This window comes from Mauremys reevesii, linkage group 2, assembly GCF_016161935.1.
Source record: "Mauremys reevesii isolate NIE-2019 linkage group 2, ASM1616193v1, whole genome shotgun sequence".
Classification (NCBI taxonomy): Eukaryota; Metazoa; Chordata; order Testudines; family Geoemydidae; genus Mauremys; species Mauremys reevesii.
The window spans coordinates 258,681,633-258,699,356 of NC_052624.1; the positions used below are offsets into that span (position 1 = coordinate 258,681,633).

Genomic DNA, 17,724 nt, shown 5'->3' on the forward strand with positions numbered 1-17,724 from the left:
CATCCAAAACATGGCACCTTCAAAAAAAGAGTGGGGGGAAGGATAGCTCAGTGGTTTGAGCATTGGCCTGCTAAACCCAGGGCTGTGAGTTCAATCCTTGAGGGGGGCCACTTAGGGATCTGGGGCAAAAAATTGGTCCTGCTAGCAAAGGCAGGGGGCTGGACTCAATGACCTTTCAAGGTCCCTTCCAGTACTAGGAGATTGGTATATCTCCAATTATTACCTTTAGTGTCACCTTTCATCACAGTTGAACACTGATTCAGCAGTCAGAGGGAAGTGTCACCTACTGGATCACTAACACAACATCACAGAGCAACCTTGTGTGCTCCCATCCATGTAATGAGCAGTTCTCATACTGTTTATCTTATGTCATGAGTTATGATATAACTTATGACCATCTCAGGTGGCATGTCTACAGGCTGTTTGTAGAACTGGAAGGCATTACTTGTGACATTACAGTATCAATGAATCAGCACTACAAGACAGTGGTTTGCATGTCTCTTAAAATGGATAGTTGCCTAGGAGTGAAACAGCTTCCCTGCCTTAGAAAGAACTTTCTCTCTATTTCAGATATGACTAATTACTGTTCCCATAACAAACTAACCACAGTGCCATTTTTTGAAAGTATCAGCACTGGGTACTTGGAAAACAATTCAAACAAATTGTTATTTTTAATACTGGAGCATATGCTTTGAAATATCAGACTAAACCTAGTGGCCTTTATATTCCACTTGGATGGAGTGCAGAGGAGGCTACTCCCTGATTCAGGGCTGCCCATCCTCAGTGCAATTTAGGGCTGCACAGAGTTTTACCATGACCCCTTTCCTTTCCCCCTACCCTTCCTGCAGCCCCATTCTCATCCCTACTCTTTTATCTGATAAAGAAGCATTGAATATGATCAGCTATAAATAATAATAAATGAAGCTTTGGTTTTCCTTTTTCTATAATGGCTTGTAGAACTGTGAAAGATTAAAATCACATGAATATGGATAAATTGCATAAAATGTGATTTTAATCTTTCACAGTTCTACAAGCCGTTATAGAAATAGAAAAAAAACCCAAAACTTAGTTTATTATTGTTCACTACTTTTCAATAATATAGTACATGTAAGTTAATTAATGAAACTTATCATGGGAAACTATTTCCATCCAAGGATAAGGCCTGGTCTACACTACGCATTTAAACCGATTTTAGCAGTGTTAAACCGATTTAACGCTGCACCCGTCCACACAACGAGGCCCTTTATATCGGTATAAAGGGCTCTTTAAACTGGTTTCTGTACTCCTCCCCGACGAGAGGAGTAGCGCTGAAATCGGTATTACCATATCGGATTAGGGTTAGTGTGGCCGCAAATCGACGGTATTGGCCTCCAGGCAGTATCCCGCAGTGCACCATTGTGACCGCTCTGGACAGCAATCTGAACTCGGATTGACTGGCCAGGTAGACAGGAAAAGCCCCACGAACTTTTGAATTTCATTTCCTGTTTGCCCAGCGTGGAGCTCTGATCAGCACAGGTGGCAATGCAGTCCCAAATTCAAAAAGAGCTCCAGCATGGACTGTACGGGAGACCTGATCGCTGTATGGGGAGGCAAATCTGTTCTATCACAGCTCCGTTACAGAAGACGAAATGCCAAAGCTTTTTAAAAAAATCTCCAGACAGAGGCCACAGCAGGGACTCAGCACAGTGCTGCGTGAGAAGCGTAACAGAAAGCCAAAGAATCAAATGGACGCTCATGGAGGGAGGGAGGGGGTACTGAGGACTCCAGCTATCCCACAGTCCCCGCAGTCTCTGAAAAGCATTTGCATTCTTGGCTGGGCTCTAAGTGCCTGAAGGGTCAAAAACATTTTCCCGGGTGTTTCAGGGTGTATGTCGTCAATTTATACCCTTCACCCCCGCCCCCCGAAAGAAAAGGGGAAAAATCGTTTCTCGCCTTTTTTCAAGGTCACCCTATGTCTACTGCATGCTGCTGGTAGACGGGGTGCTGGAGAGCTAAACAGCAGCATCCTCTCCCCTCCTCTCCCCTCCCCAGTGGCAGATGGTACAGTACAAAAGGACTGGTATCCGTTCTCGTCATCAGCCCGTGAGTGCTCCTGGCCGGCCTCGGTGAGGTCGGCCGGGGGCGCCTGGGTAAAAATAGGAATGACTCCTGGTCATTCCCAGCAGATGGTACAGAATGGCTGGTAACCGTCCTCATCATAGCAACTGGAGGCTGAGCTCCATCAGCCCCCCCCTGTCATGTCTAAAGAAAAGATTCTGTACTGGCTGGACTATCATAGCAGTGGAAGGCTGGTCTCCTCTCCCCCCCTACCCTTTAATGTCCTGCCTGGACTATCATAGCAGCTGGAGGCTTCCTCCCCCTCATTTTATCTCACTAAAAAGTCTGTGTTTCTTATTCCTGCATTCTTTATTACTTCATCACACAAATGGGGGGACACTGCCACGGTAGCCCAGGAGGGTTGGGGGAGGAGGGAAGCAACGGGTGGGGTTGTTGCAGGGGCACCCCCTAGAATGGCATGCAGCTCATCATTTCTGCGGGATCTCTGGGGCTCTGACACGGAGCAGCTGTGCTCTCTGGTTCTCTAGTACACTTGCCCCATATTCTAGGCAGGACTGACTCTATTTTTAGACAAAACATAGGAAGGGAATGACCCACGGGATCATTCCCATTTTTGCCTATGCACCCCCGGCCGACCTCAGCGAGGCCAGCCAGGGGCACCCATGATAGCAGCAGACGGTACAGAACAACTGATAACCGTCATTTCATTGCCAATTTACAATGGCTTGGTAGACGGTACAATATGACTGGCAAATGAATGCTGCTGTATAGCAGTGCAGTACTGTGTCTGTCAGCAGCATCCAGTACACATATGGTGACAGTGACAAAAGGCAAAACGGGCTCCATGATTGCCATGCTATGGCGTCTGCCAGGGCAATCCAGGGAAAAAGGGCGCGAAATGATTGTCTGCCATTGCTTTCCTGGAGGAAGGATTGAGTGACAACATTTACCCAGAATCACCCACGACACTGTTTTTGCATTGGGATCTCAGCCCAGAATTCCAATGGGCAGAGGAGACTGCAGGAACTACGGGATAGCTACGGGATAGCTACCCACAGTGCAACGCTCCAGAAATCGACACTAGCCTCGGTACATGGACGCACACTGCCGAATTAATGTGCTTAGTGTGGCCGCGTGCACTCAATCTGTTTTACAAAACCGGTTTATGTAAAATTGGAATAATCCCGTAGTGTAGACATACCCTAAGAGAAAAATATTTATCCCCTTCACCCATTACTTACGTATACATTCTGGCTGAATCCCACTCCACATAAGATCAGGGAGGCAAGTTCGGGTTGTAGATCCTTGGAGAAGGTGTCCTTTTTTACATTGAAATTGAACAACATTTCCCACCTATTGAAACAGTGAAAGTACAATGATGTTATCACAAAGAAATATCAATTGTTCCCAATCAATAGGGAAAACTCCAACACAGAATGCAGGATGAATAAGCTGAGCCATGAGGTCTTTCAAGAGCTGGGCAGAAAAAGGGAATTCCCTTCTGTGGAGGATTTGATACTTTGGAACAAAACCCCAAAATTTCAGAAATCTCAATAAAAGGGAATGAAGCCCTAACTCTGGGACAGTCTACATGGTGGGCTGCCCTGGAGCCAAGGATCTTGGAAGCCCTGGAAGCTCTGTCTGCCGAAGGGCTGCAAGCCTGGGACCCCGGACTGCCAAGGAGTCACAAACCTGGGAGCCAGGCCTTCCAGGCTCTCATCTCCTTGTCACATTGTTAGGGGCTACCACGGACTTGGGTCAGTGTGCAGGCAGGAAATCAGGCAAGTTTTGAAACCTTTGTGGCAGCTCCAGGCATAGCGGTCGATGTGAGGGTGGCAGTCAGGCAGCCTTCGAGCGGCATGCCTGCGGGAGGTACGCAGCTTCAGGACCGGCAGATAACCCACAGAAACGCCATCGAATCTGCGTGGTCAAGTGGACCTCCCACAGAAACACCGCCAAAGGCTGCCTGACTGCCATGCTTGGGTGGTGGCAGTGAGTTTCATTGGAACTTCTTTGAAATTGAACCATCTTGTCATATGTTTCTGTTGTAAGGGATCAGCAAATTCTGATGAAAAATGTTTTACTGGAATTTCTCTGACCAGCTCTAGTTCCTTCCAACTCAAGCCTCTATGGTTCTAGGATTTCCTTTTAACTTTGAGCCCTATCGTGTTGAACTTTACTTTCTCACTACAAGAAGAGAACAAAAATCAGTATGTTTAATAGATAACAGAATGTGAGTACATGAAAATCTACACTCCTAACTCCTCTGAGCACATCATTTGTTTATGCTTGGAATGGATAATTTGAAGGAAAAAAAAAGAAAGGAAAGAATTCTTTGCAAATGAAGCAAAACTAGTGTCTGAATGACTTGCAGTATCATCCCTTTTGAATACAGTAAGTACAGGGCCATTTATTATACACTGAGAATTGTTAACTCGTTTACACTAGTGTTTAAACATCTTTAGATATAGAAGTCACAGGCCAAATGTGCCATCTAGTGAACTGTGTATCTTTTGATGCATGTTTGAAGGAGAGGTTGTTGAGTTTGTACTAACTTTTCATAGCACAATGCATTTACATTTTTCTTAATTTAGATTAAGTTTAAAAGGCTTGATAAAAGTTCTTGATCCCCAAAAGGTAAAATATGCACATCTTTCATAACAACTGAATCCCATTAAACATAGTGCTTCACTGCTATAAACAATTATTTGAAATTTTATAGTAAAATTCCATTTCAGCTCAGTATTCTCATCATGGTGAAATGTAATAATAACCCATGAGCTATGCATAGTACCTGTATGTGAATTAAAATTGAAACTTTTTTCCTTTACAACTTTGAAGAGATCAGTTTTGGAAGATGTGCAGCAAATCAGGTTTTCATTATGAAATACATACTAGGAAAACACTATTGACAGTTACTAAAGTTACAATGAATTGCAATACTAGTGCTCTTTTATCTGATAAAGTAGCATTGAATCCAATCAATTATACTAGATTGCCTGGCAATACGCGTTACTCTTAGTGGACATCAGCCCTCCATTTCTCTGAATGAACAGTTTTGAACCAAGATTTCTTCTACACCTGTTCTATTTATTTGGTATCTGTCACTCAAACAATATTTTGGCATTCTGGTTTTGAAGCAAACATCCTTTTGCTCCTGCTCCAACCACCAAGTCAAAGCCACTGTGTTAAACACATCTGTTTCATTTGAATGCAAATGACATGAACCTACTTATTCTCCACTTTGTTTCAGAAATATTCTTTCAAAGAGAAATCAACAATTTTCTCTGAATGAAGGAAAGAGCTGGATACATCCCTTTTTCCCTTTACCTTCATCCATATTTTGCACCTGAACAAAGTGGCCTAATTTTTGAGATGCTGAGTAGTGGAAATTCAACTGGCTTCCACAGAAAGCAATGGGAGGTACATATCAGGCTACTTAGGGATCCAATATGAAAATATTGGCCTAAGTAACTTGTTCAAGATCAAGAATCAATGACACAACATGTAAATACTCAGGAATTCTATCCATTTTAATCCCCATAGTAATCTTCAATCAACATTCTAATATAGAAAATCAAAAAGTCATACAAAAAGTGAAAAATAGGTCAAATGACAAAGGATATATACAAAAAAATCAAGACAAGCATGTAGGGACAAAATTAGAAAGGCCAAGGCACAAAATGAGATTAAAACATTTTGCAAATACATTAGAAGCAAGAGGAAGACCAAAAATAGGGTAAGCTCATTACTCAATGAGGAGGGAAAGATAATAACAGAAAATACAGCAATGACCAAAGCATTAAATGCCTTTTTTTGTTTTAGTTTTCACCAAAAACTGATCAGATGATGAATATAGTGAACATTAGCATAAATGAGGTAGGATCTTAGGCTAAAATAGGGCAACAACAAGTTAGAAATTACTTAGGCAAGTTAGATGTCTTCAAGTCACCAGGGCCTGGTGAAATACATCCTAGAACACTTAAGGAACTAGCTGAAGAGATCTCTGAGCCATTAGCAATTATTGTTGAGAACTTGTGGAAGACAGGAGAGATCTCAGAGGACTAGAAAAAGGCAAATATAGTACCTATCTATAAAAAGAGAAATAAGGACAACCCGGGGAATTATAAACCAGTCATCTTAAGTTCAGTTCCCAGAGAGCTAACAGAGAAAATAATTAAACAATAAATTTGTAAGCACCTGGAAGATAATAAGGTGAAAAGTAAGAGTCAGTATGGATTTGTCAAGAACAAATCATGTCAAACCAACTTAATATCATCCTTGGCTATTAAGGGGGGAGGGATAGCTCAGTGGTTTGAGCTTGAGCCTGCAGAACCCAGGGTTGTGAGCTCAATCCTGAGGGGGCATTTAGGGACCTAGGACAAAAAAAAATAGTTGGGGATCAGTCCTGCTTTGAGCAGGGGGTTGGACTAGATGACCCCCAAGGTCCCTTCCAACCCTGATATTCTATGATTCTTTGACACAGTAATAAGTCTTGTGGATACATGCTAAGCAATAGATATATCTTGACTTTAGTAAGGCCTTTGATACTGTCTCACATGACATTTTCAAAAATAAACTAGGGAAATACAGTGTAGATGAACCTACTGTTAGGTGGGTATACAAATGATTGGAAAACCATACTCAGAGTCAGGGGCGGCTCTAGGCACCAGCGCGCCAAGCAGCATTTGGCTCGGTGGAGCTCCGCCGGCATGCCTGCGGCAGGTACGCGGACCTGCCACAGGCATGACTGCGGCGGATCCGTCTTCCCGTGGACCTGCCGCAGGCATGCCGGCAGGAGCTCAACGCCCCTGCTCAGAGTGTTGTTATCAATGGCTCACAGTCAAAGTGGAAGGGCATATCGAGTGGGGTCCTGCAGAGATCGGTCCTTGGTCCAGTCCTATTCAATATCTTCATAAATGATTTGGATAATGGCATAGAGACTATACTTATAAAGTTTGTGGGCAAAACCAAGCTGGGAGGGGTTTCAAGTGCTTTGGAGGGTATGATTTGAATGCAGAATGATCTTGACAAACTGGAGAAAAGGTCTGAAATAAACAGGATGAAATTCAATAAGGACAAATTTAAAGTACCCCCACTTAATAATAATAATAATCAACTGCACAAATTCAAAATGGGAAATTATTAATAGGAATTAATAGTAATTAAATGATCTGAGGTTACAATGGATCAGACACTAAATATGAGTCAACAGTATAATACCATTGTAAAAACAAAAAGTGAACATCATTCTTGGATGTATTGGGAGAAGTGTTGTAAGCAAGACATGAGAAGTAATGCTTCCACTCTACTCAGCACTGATAACACCTCAGCTGGAATACTGTGTCCAGTGCTAGCACCCATACTTCAGGAAAGATGCAGACAATCTGGAGAAAATCCAGAGGAGAGCCACAAAAGAAGATGAAAGGTCTAGAAAACATGACCTGTGAGGAAAGGCTGAAAAAATTGGGTTTGTGTGGTCTTCAGAAAAGAAGACTGATGGGGGGGGGAACACAATAAAAGTCTTCAAGTACATAAAAGAGGAGGGTGATAAATTGTTTTCCTTATTCACTAAGGAAGGACAGGACAAGAAGTAATGGGTTCAAATTGCAGCAAGAGAGATGTGGTTAGACATTAGGAAAAATGTCTTAGCTGTAAAGGTAGTTACACTGGAACAAATTACCTAGGGAGGTTGTGGAACATCTTTCACTGGAGTTTTTAAGAACAGGTTAGACAAAGACCTGTCAGGGATGGTCTAGGACGGTGATCCTTAGACCTGCCTCAGTGCAGGGGACTGGGAGAGCTGAACTATCGAGGTCCTTTCCAGTCCTACATTTGCATGATTCTATGATTTCAAGTTCTGTAAAATGTAGTCCTGCTCAAACCAGAGATGTGCAAACAAGATATTGGTCCTTAAGGAGTGCCTGAAAAGTCATTCCCATTGCGTTTGAATGCAGCAAAAATCCTGGGTCTCCAAGATCTAGAGGAACCCTGACAGAGGAAGCTCACTCATACTGTGGCTGCAGACTTTATCCCAGCTCTGCATCTCTTCCCTACCACTCAGTTCCTCAGACATCAACTCCCCTCCTGGGGAGTGATTGGCTCAAAGGCAAAGGAATTGGAGATTGTGTGGGGCTGTGGAAATTCCTCTCCTTTGAAGTTGACAGTGCACCACAGCACTGCCCCCCATTCAAAATTACTAGCCCCCATATCCTCCAGCCCACCAATCCATCCTACAATCTCCTCATCCTGCAGCAGCACCTTGCCCACCATCTAGGAGCATCAGCCTTCCTATGCCACAGAACCCTGATCCAAGACTATGAAATTGAAATGATCAAACTACTAACATAAATATTATGCAAAATTTCTGTTGATAACATTCACAAAATTTCCATAAACATTTTTCCACTAAAAATGCTAAAACAACTCATGTTTTTGTATCCTGATACAGTAGCAACACACGAAAATATTTCTGCAGTGTTCTCCTTTTTTATTTTAAATTGCACTATGGGGCTAATTTTATACCCAGACTCTGCATCACTGATTTCTTCTCCACTGGGAAATCAAGCTGCAAAGCCCTGGATATCTGCTACCACTCAGCAGAGGGGTAATGCTCATCTCAGAAGAAGGGGTATAAATATTAACCATTCCCAACCATAACCATGTGTACTGAAAATACATTTTCAAAATGGGAGGCATGAGCTATGTGCACAATTGTTACTGAAAAACACACACTTCTATCTGAGATTGCAGTAAATTCACTTCACTAAGAGTAGCAGACATTTTGGTTAGTCATGGTAAAACCAATTCAGATAAAGTAAAAACTAGCCAAAGCATTTGCTGAGAGTTCTCTCTGAATTTTTATGAGTGCTGGAAAAGAAAGGAGAACTATTTTTTTTAAAAAAAGAACAAGAGTACTTGTGGCACCTTAAAGACTAACAAATTTATTTTAGCATGAGCTTTCGTGAGCTGCAGCTCACTTCTTCGGATGCATAGAATGGAACACACAGACAGGGGAAATTTATACATACAGAGAACATGAAAAGGTGGAAGTATGCATACCAACAGGCAGAGTCTAATCAATTGAGATGAGCTATCGTTAGCAGGAGGAAAAAAAACGTTTTGAAGTGATAATTAAGATGGCCCATAGAAGGTGTGAGGAGAACTTAACATAGGGAAATAGATTCAATTGGTGTAATGACCCAACCATTCCCAGTCTTTGTTTAGGCCACAGTTAATAGTATCTAGTTTGCATATTAATTCAAGTTCAGCAGTTTCTCTTTGGAGTCTGTTTTTGAAGTTTTTTTGTTGCAAAATTGCCACCTTCAAGTCTGTCACTGAGTGGTTAGAGAGGTTGAAGTGTTCTCCCACTGGTTTTTGAATGTTATGATTCCTGATGTCAGATTTGTGTCCATTTATTCTTTGAGACTGTCCGGTTTGGCCAATGTACATGGCAGAGGGGCATTGCTGGCACATGATGGCATATATCACGTTGGTAGATGTGCAGGTTGATGGCGTGTCTGATGTGATTAGGTCCTATGATGGTGTCACTTGAATGGATATGTGGACAGAGCTGGCATCGGGCTTGGATAGGTTCCTGGGTTAGTGTTTATGTTGTATGGTGTGCGGTGGCTGGTGAGTATTTGCTTCAGGTTGGGAGGCTGTCTATAAGCGAGGACTGGCCTGTCTCCCAAGATCTGTGACAGTGAGGGATCATCTTTAAGGATAGGTTGTAAATCTTTGATGATGCGCTGGAGAGGTTTTAGTTGGGGGCTGTAGGTGATGGCTAGTGGTGTTCTGTTATTTTCTTTTTTAGGCCTGTCCTGTAGTACGTGGCTTCTGGGTACTCTTCTGGCTCTGTCAATCTGTTTTTTCACTTCAGCAGGTGGGTATTGTAGGTTTAAGAATGCTTGATAGAGATCTTGTAGGTGTTTATCTCTGTCTGAGGGATTGGAGCAAATACGGTTGTATCTTAGAGCTTGGCTGTAGACAATGGATAGTGTGGTGTGTCCGGGATGGAAGCTGGAGGCATGTAAGTAAGTATAGCGGTCAGTGGGTTTCCGGTATAGGGTGGTATTTATGTGACCATCGTTTATTAGCACAGTAGTGTCTAGGAAATGGACCGCTTGTGTGGATTGGTCTAGGCTGAGGTTGATGGTGGGATGGAAATTGTTAAAATCACGGTGGAATTCCTCGAGGGCTTCTTTTCCATGAGTCCAGATGATGAAGATGTCATCAATGTAGCGCAAGTAGAGTAGGGGCGTTAGGGAAACCTATTTTTTTAAGTGTGATTCTAACCATCTTTGTTCTTGGTCCTCCAGTTGCCAGATTACACCAGGATATTGTAATGGGTTTCCCCTTTCCCCTGCAAAATGGGTTGTAGATGGATGTGGTTAGAGTCAGATGCAGGGGAATTGGAACTGAAACAAAGTGTGGGGTGGTGGGTTTCCTGCTGTAGGGGAGGTAGATAAAGCAGGTAGTGCTGCATATGGGCGATGACTGCATTAAAGTTTGTTGGGTTTTTGGACAATCTGGTGTCACATCATTCCTTCTAATGATCCTTATGTTACAATATGTTGTAGAGAGGACTTAATAATGTAAAGAACTTCCAGTGGGAGGTCATTCACTCTAAACTGGCTAAAGGACTTAGAGGCAGTGGTGGGCAACCTGCGACCCTCAGGGCACATGCGGCTCATCAGGGTAATATGATTGTAGGCCGCGCGACATTTTGCTGATGTTGACCATCCACAGGCATAGCCCCCCGCAGTGCCCAGTGGAAGCGGATTGCCGTTCCTGGCCAATGGGAGCAGCAGGAAGTGGTGGGCAGCAGGGACATACTGGCTGGGAACTGCAAACCATGGCGAAGCTGTAGGGGGGCATGCCTGGGGACTGTCAACGTCAGCAAAGTGTCTTGCGGCCCACAATCAGATTACCTGATGGGCCATATGTGTGGTGTAGGTTGCCCACCACTGAGATGTGTGGTATGTGCTCATACCACAGTCTCAGCTCACCCTACCGGTTTTGCTTGCAGTTGTTGGTGATCAGACCAGGTGAATGGGACATTAATGAGATGTCCAGTATCCGTTCATTGGCTGGCGATGGGATCTAATAATAACCTGTGCAAAACTCATGGTTCTTCACTTTACAAGTAAAAATGTTTTCTCTACCAGCCACCCCTGCAAACTAGAGTGAAGCTCTGTTCTTTCTTGCTTGCTTGTCTGCACCAGAAATAAAGATTCGCCACTTAGAACAGAGTTAACTATTCTTCATAATCATGTGCAAACTAGAGCAGAAACCATCTCACTCTATCCTCTCTTAGTTGAATGGAACTAAAATGTGGGAAAATCTTATTTTCATCACTAACTACTAGATATGACTTTCAGGCAGGAGATCTATTGAGTAAGAAGGTGTATCTTTAGTGTCACGAGTCATTATTCTGTCCATAAAAGGACTTAAAGCAGTCTTTTCATACTAAGCATCTGTTATTTATTGTAGTGCTCTGTATTTTTTTTAACAAACAAAAGCAATAAAAGGTTATATTTTTGGAAGGCAAGTATGCCTGCATATGAGGGATAGCTGGTGTGCATTCCCCAGTGCCTCTGCTGTATCAGTTCTTTTGCTCAACTAACATTTGGCCATTCTCTTGGAAGTGAAATAAAATGTACCTCTTGACACCCTTGCTGAATCCTAGCTGAAAACCTACGTAATCATAAAGGCTCATTCAGAAAAACTAGGTGGCTCAGGGTATTGGTAATGGGACATGGAGACTTTCACCATGTCTCCATGTCTTCACTTTCACTGATATTAATCCAGTCCAGTGCTATAGGAATACAAGTTTTTGTTACCAAATAAACAAAATTGTTGGCCTCTGTGAAATAAGTTTGTGGTTTTAGTTCCCTGTGAATATGTGTGCACATCACATAATCTCACACAACTTGCATCCTTGTTGAAAGTTAAAGGATGATTAGACTGAGAATGAACTATTCCTTCACTGTTCCAGATCAAGACTGGGGCATAGTGGTGGGGGCAGACTTGGGGGTTTGCACATGCCTGTCCATACTATACAGCACTTATCTTGAAATAAACAGGTTTTCATTCTACTGTTCTATTATTATAGCTTTATAAGCACTAAATTCACAGAAGAAGAAAGTTTACAAGGTTTTCCTTTATCTTCATATTGAATATCATACGGAGCATCATAAAACAGACTCAAGAGCTAATACAAGGATACTAGGGGTGTAGTGTGGCTATTTTTGTTTCTAAATACAGTTTGCACTTTGGCTCCCTTCAAGCTTTAACATGCAGGAAACTTGCTGAATTTCCACAAAAACCTAAACTGGAAAAAAAAAAAACAGAACTACAGAGCCTTGCATGCAAGACAGATTGTTCTAAATAAATCCTTGTTTCATTTCAGCAGTATGGTGTGCTGTAATGGCTTATGGTCAACGTGCTATAAACAATTTCCTATGTTACTAGCAATATCTCTGAGCAAATATTCCAAATCCACAGTTCATTTCAAAGAAGCAATTTATTTTTCAAGCTTACAGATGAAGTTGCAATATACTGAGACAAAGGTATTTTGTCTTTGTAAACTCTGCTTGATATAATATATTGTGTTCAGGATAGATTTGCTACATAACAAAATATTGGAATGAATGATAATATCCTAAATTCAGGCACACATCCCAATTATACTAGATGCTACCATTTATTTACATTCTGTGGCTGGTATCTGAAGTAGGGCTGAGCTTACATTTTTGATGGACATCTGCTTAACTTAATATGCAAGGGCCAAATACTGATACCCTTACTCAGTTTCTGCCTAATCTTTCCTCTGGAAAACTCCAACTAGCATCATTACATTGTGATATGGTGGTAGCATGTGTGCTGTGATCTAGAAGAGACCCCCACTGTGTAAAGATGCTGGCTTTGAGGCTTGGGAAAACAAGCAGGTAACAGCTTTTTTTGTAGGCACAGATTATAAAATGCAAAGTTTGGAGATCACTTCCATACAGCAAAGTGGGGAGGTCAGGGCTGGATAATTATCTATGTAGCCAGCTCAAAAGACCCTGAGCTTGGAGTTCTAGTGACAGAAGAGGACTGGCCAGGTAGGGAAGTGGATAGCTAGGAAGAAATTGGCACTGTAGCAACCCATACGTTGGGATTAGTATTGCCAAGAGGCCACGCCATGTTCATCCTGTGTAATCTGACACCCAACAACCAGAGGGTGGAGGGCAAACTAGGTTGGGGTTTTACTGTCAGCCTCAGACCTGAACTTCTCTGTGTTTGTGAGATCTTAATTAGAAGCTGCACAATGAAGTGCAGCTTGGTTCTACTAGTGTTAACTGGTGACACTGTATATGTATAAATTGTGAGGAACATCTACTATTTTAGAAGCAGAACTTCATCTGACAAAAACTCTTCATTATTCCATTGCGAAAACTTCAAACTTCTCTGCCTAATCCTCGTGTACAGTATTGTTGTAGTGTCTTGGTCCCAGGACATTAGAAAGACAAGGTACGTGAAGAAGAGCTCTGTGGAGCTTGAAAGCCTGTTTCACCAACAGAAGTTGGTCCAATAAAATATATTACTTCACCCACTTTGTCTCTCTAACTCTCCATAAAGTCTTCCTACATATGGTGCTAGGTGTTGATTGTCTTTCTGCCAAGATCTGGTCTGTTGTGTTTTGGATTTAGATTTGGATTCTTCTTTATCCTTCCCCTAAGTCTATCCAGAGTAGCCAAGGGAGTGTTATCTTGGTTTCTCCTTCCTCATTAGGCATCAGAGAAAGTAGCTAGCTCTTGACCTTTCCCCTTAAGCAGAAGAAGGAGTGCTGCAATTCCTATAGGGAAAGAGAGAGAGTACTACTCACTGCTCCCTGACCTGCTGTGACAATGACACCAGTATACTGCACTGTGCTAACTATGCCATCACACCTAGAGTGTGACAGAAATTGATGTTTAAACATTTGGTTCCTAAACAGTACCAACTCCTTTATATGGGAGCTTGAGGATAAGCTGCTGGTTAAGTGAAGTAGTATGGAAGGCCATACGGTATACAAAATAATTGTTGCTGAAGTGCATTTACAGCATTGCTGTATTAATCTGCAAGGCACTAACCTTAGAATTTTGGGGATCAAAGTTGTAAATCCTGCCAAAAGCTACATTTGTTTTAGAAATTATATATCAGTTGACATTTTGCCTGTTTATTTGAAGAGTTGTATGCTGGATGCTAATGATGCTTCCATTCACCATGGGAAAAACAAAACAAAACAAAACAAAAAGAAACATAAAACTAGAGGGATCAGACTGGCCTGTCAGAATGTAAGACAAATGTTTAACACGTCAGACAAATGACCCTAAGGAATTTGACAACAAAATTACAGAAAATGGCAATTGCAATGACTCAATGCCTATGCAATATAATAAGCACTTTCTAATGTAGCATTTTTGTTGTCTCAAAAGCACGTATCAATTCTCTATGTACTGTATTCTTTTAAGAATGATGAAACTGATTCTCTGTTCACTCACATTAATTTTACACCGGCATCTCTCCTGATATATTTTGATGTGAGCAAGAGGAAAATTGGCTTGACTATAACTGTTTTATCGTATTATTAGCAAAATATAGGCCAAATCCTGACATCCTTACTCAGTTTACTTGATCCTTACCTAGGAAATATCCCACTGAAATCAATGACAATTTTGTGTGATTAAAAACTGAGTAACATCTTCAATTGCAGGTTTTGATGCTATATTAGTATTTCCTCAATATAAGCAAAACTAAAGGTATGTTTACACTGGCAAAGTTACATCGCCGGCAGTTACATCGCCATTCAGAGAGCGCTGAACGGAAACCGCTGTTGTGTGTTCACACTGTCAGCTGCCTGCACAATAGCATGTTCACATTTGCAGCACTTGCATTGGTATTTGGAGCGGTGCACTCCTGGCAGATATCCCACAGAGCATCTCTTCTTCTTCTGCCGCTAAGAGTTGTGGGAAGGTGGAGGGGGTCCTGGGGCATCCTGGGTCCTGTCCCAATGCCCCGTGATGCATTGCTTCGCATCCCAGCAATTCCCATGCTTCCATCCGCATTTGGCACCATCTTTCAATGGTTTGTGTACTGAGCGTTCTGTCTCTTCGGTCTGCAGGAATGGATTCTGCACTGTTGACCAATATGCTTCTCGCTCTCACTAACACATCATGAGGGGCAGTGGAGTTACTCCTTAAACAACAAAGGCAAGAGGAGCTTGACATGGATCTCGCCATGCATAGTAGCTATGACACAAGATTACTTGTGGCATTCATGGAGGTGCTGACCACAGTGGAACACCGCTTTTGGGCTCAGGAAACAAGCACTGAGTGGTTGGATCACATCGTCATGCACATCTGGGATGACAAGCAGTGGCTGCAGAACTTTCGGATGAGGAAAGCCACATTCATGGGACTGTGTGATGAGCTCCCCCTAGCCCTGTGGCATAAGAACATGAGCATGAGATCTGTCCTGTTGTTGGAGAAGCGCATGGCGATTGTACTGTGGAAGCTGGCTACTCCAGACTGCTACCAATCGTTCGCTAACCAGTTCAGAGTGGGAAAGTTGACCGTTGGACTCGTGTTGATGGAAGTGTGCAGGGCCATTAATCGCATCGTGCTCCAAAAGACCGTGACTCTGGACAAAGTGCATGACATTGTGGATGGCTTTGCACAAATGGGCTTCCCTAACTGTGGAGGGGCAATAGATGGCACGCACATTCCAATTCTGACACTAGACCACCTAGCCACTGAGTACATTAATCGGAAGGGGTATTTCTTTATGGTTCTCCAGGTGCCTGTGGATCACTGTGGGTGTTTCACAGACATTAACGCAGGCTGGGCTGGAAAAGTGCATGAGACACGCATCTTTCAGAACACTTGCCTGTTCAGGAAGCTGCAAGCAGGGACTTTTTTCCCAGACTAGAAGATCATTGTAGGGGAAGTCGAAATGCCCATTGTGATCCTGGGAGACCCTGCCTACCCCTTAATGCCATGGCTTATGAAGCCATACACAGGGAACCTTGACACCATCAAGGATCAGATCAACAACAGGCTGAGAATGTGCAGAATGACTGTTGAGTGTGCTTTTGGCCGTTTAAAGGCCCACTGACAGTGCCTATATGTGAAGCTGGACCTGGCTGGTGACAATATTCTTATGCTTAGAGCTGTGTGCTGTACATTCTATAATAACTGTGAAGGGAAGGGTGAAAGCTTCACTCAGGCCTGGACTGCTGAGGGTCAGTGCCTGGAGGCTGAATTTGAACAGCCAGAGACCAGAGCTATTCGAGGGGCACAGCGCAGAGCCATAAGGATCAGGGATGCCTTGAGGCAGCAATTTGAAGCCACTAATATTTGTTGCTATGCTTGGGAGTGCAGTAACGCTAGGAGGTGATTGTGACTGGTGATTGCCTGTTGCTTTGCAGGGCTCTATTTGCTTTCAATTAATGGAATAAAGATTGCTTTCAAACCAAAACAATTCTTTTATTAAAAAAAAAACAAGAAGAAGAGGAGAAAGACAAAAAAAACCCAAAAACATCAGTACTGTGGGGGATGGGGGAAGGGAGGGTCCAAGGAGGAGGTGGGATCCTGGGACCGTTAAAAATTTGTGTATGTCCAAGTATCATATGCAACCTTGTCCTTGGAGTATAGTGCAGTGGGTACTGTACTTCAGCAGGGCTAAACTGCAGAGGGACGGGTGTTGAGTGCAGTGGGTACTGGGAGTCCGCAGGGCTGGACTGTGATGGGACAGGAGTGGAATGCAGCAGGTACAGACTGGAGCTAGGAGGTTGATAAGGGTGTGTTGGCGGTGTCTAGGGGGCGCATGGGAAGAGTTTTGTGACAGCAGTGGCAGGGGAGAGCGGGCATGGGGCTGCTTGGTTTGCAGTGTTAGTAGCACCTGGAGCCTGTCCACTTGGTGTTCCATAATGTTTAAGAGCTGCTCCATGGCTTCGTTCTGGCACATGCATTCTCCTTTCAGTCCCTCTTCTCACTCCTTCAATTCTTGTTTTTTGGCTGCGGAGTGCATCATGACATCACACAGAAAGTCCTCTTTAGTTTTTCGTGGCCACTTTCTAATTCTGTACAGTCATTCACCCAGAGATAACAAAGAGGGAGGGTGGGCTCCCATGGTCATATCTGTGAAGCCAAAATTTTACAGATGCAGTAGTGTTTGCAACACACAGACCACTGATTCAGTGATTTAAAACACAGCCACTATTCACATACCTGTCACTAACTGGCTGACCCCAGGCAAGCACACATGAGCCACAAGACCCCCAAAACGGTGAGTAACCGCAGGGCAGGTGAAATCAGTGTTCCAGGACCATATTGTACACTGGGCACATGGCTCTTGGGGAGAGCCAGCACTGGGGGGAGGGGTGGGGCTTATAATCATTACTGTCCCCACATTTTCCACAGGCGGTGTTCATTATGGAATATATCTCACTGCTGAGAGTGAGCAGGGAATCAAGGGAGAACCTTCTCCAAGACTGCAGCTTCCACCCTGGCCCTGATGCAGCTTGCCTGTGTGCAACAATGGTTCCCACTCCAGTGACGGCAGAGTGGCACAGGAAAGTTAGCCTTAATGGGGCAAGAAACAAAGCAGCTCTGCCAAAGAACCTGCAGCAGCGGATTG

At 43.2% G+C, this 17,724-nt stretch overlaps 1 protein-coding gene across 2 annotated transcripts in view; it reads right to left on the minus strand.

The window, feature by feature from the left end:
* The window catches only part of CSMD3 (CUB and Sushi multiple domains 3), a 1,158,685-nt gene that overhangs the window by 24,960 nt on the left and 1,116,001 nt on the right, over window positions 1-17,724 (minus strand). For both annotated transcript variants that reach the window (XM_039525141.1, XM_039525140.1), the window contains one exon: window positions 3,300-3,411. In XM_039525141.1, the coding sequence (XP_039381075.1) occupies window positions 3,300-3,411 (112 nt within the window). The remainder of the gene's footprint in view (window positions 1-3,299; window positions 3,412-17,724) is intronic.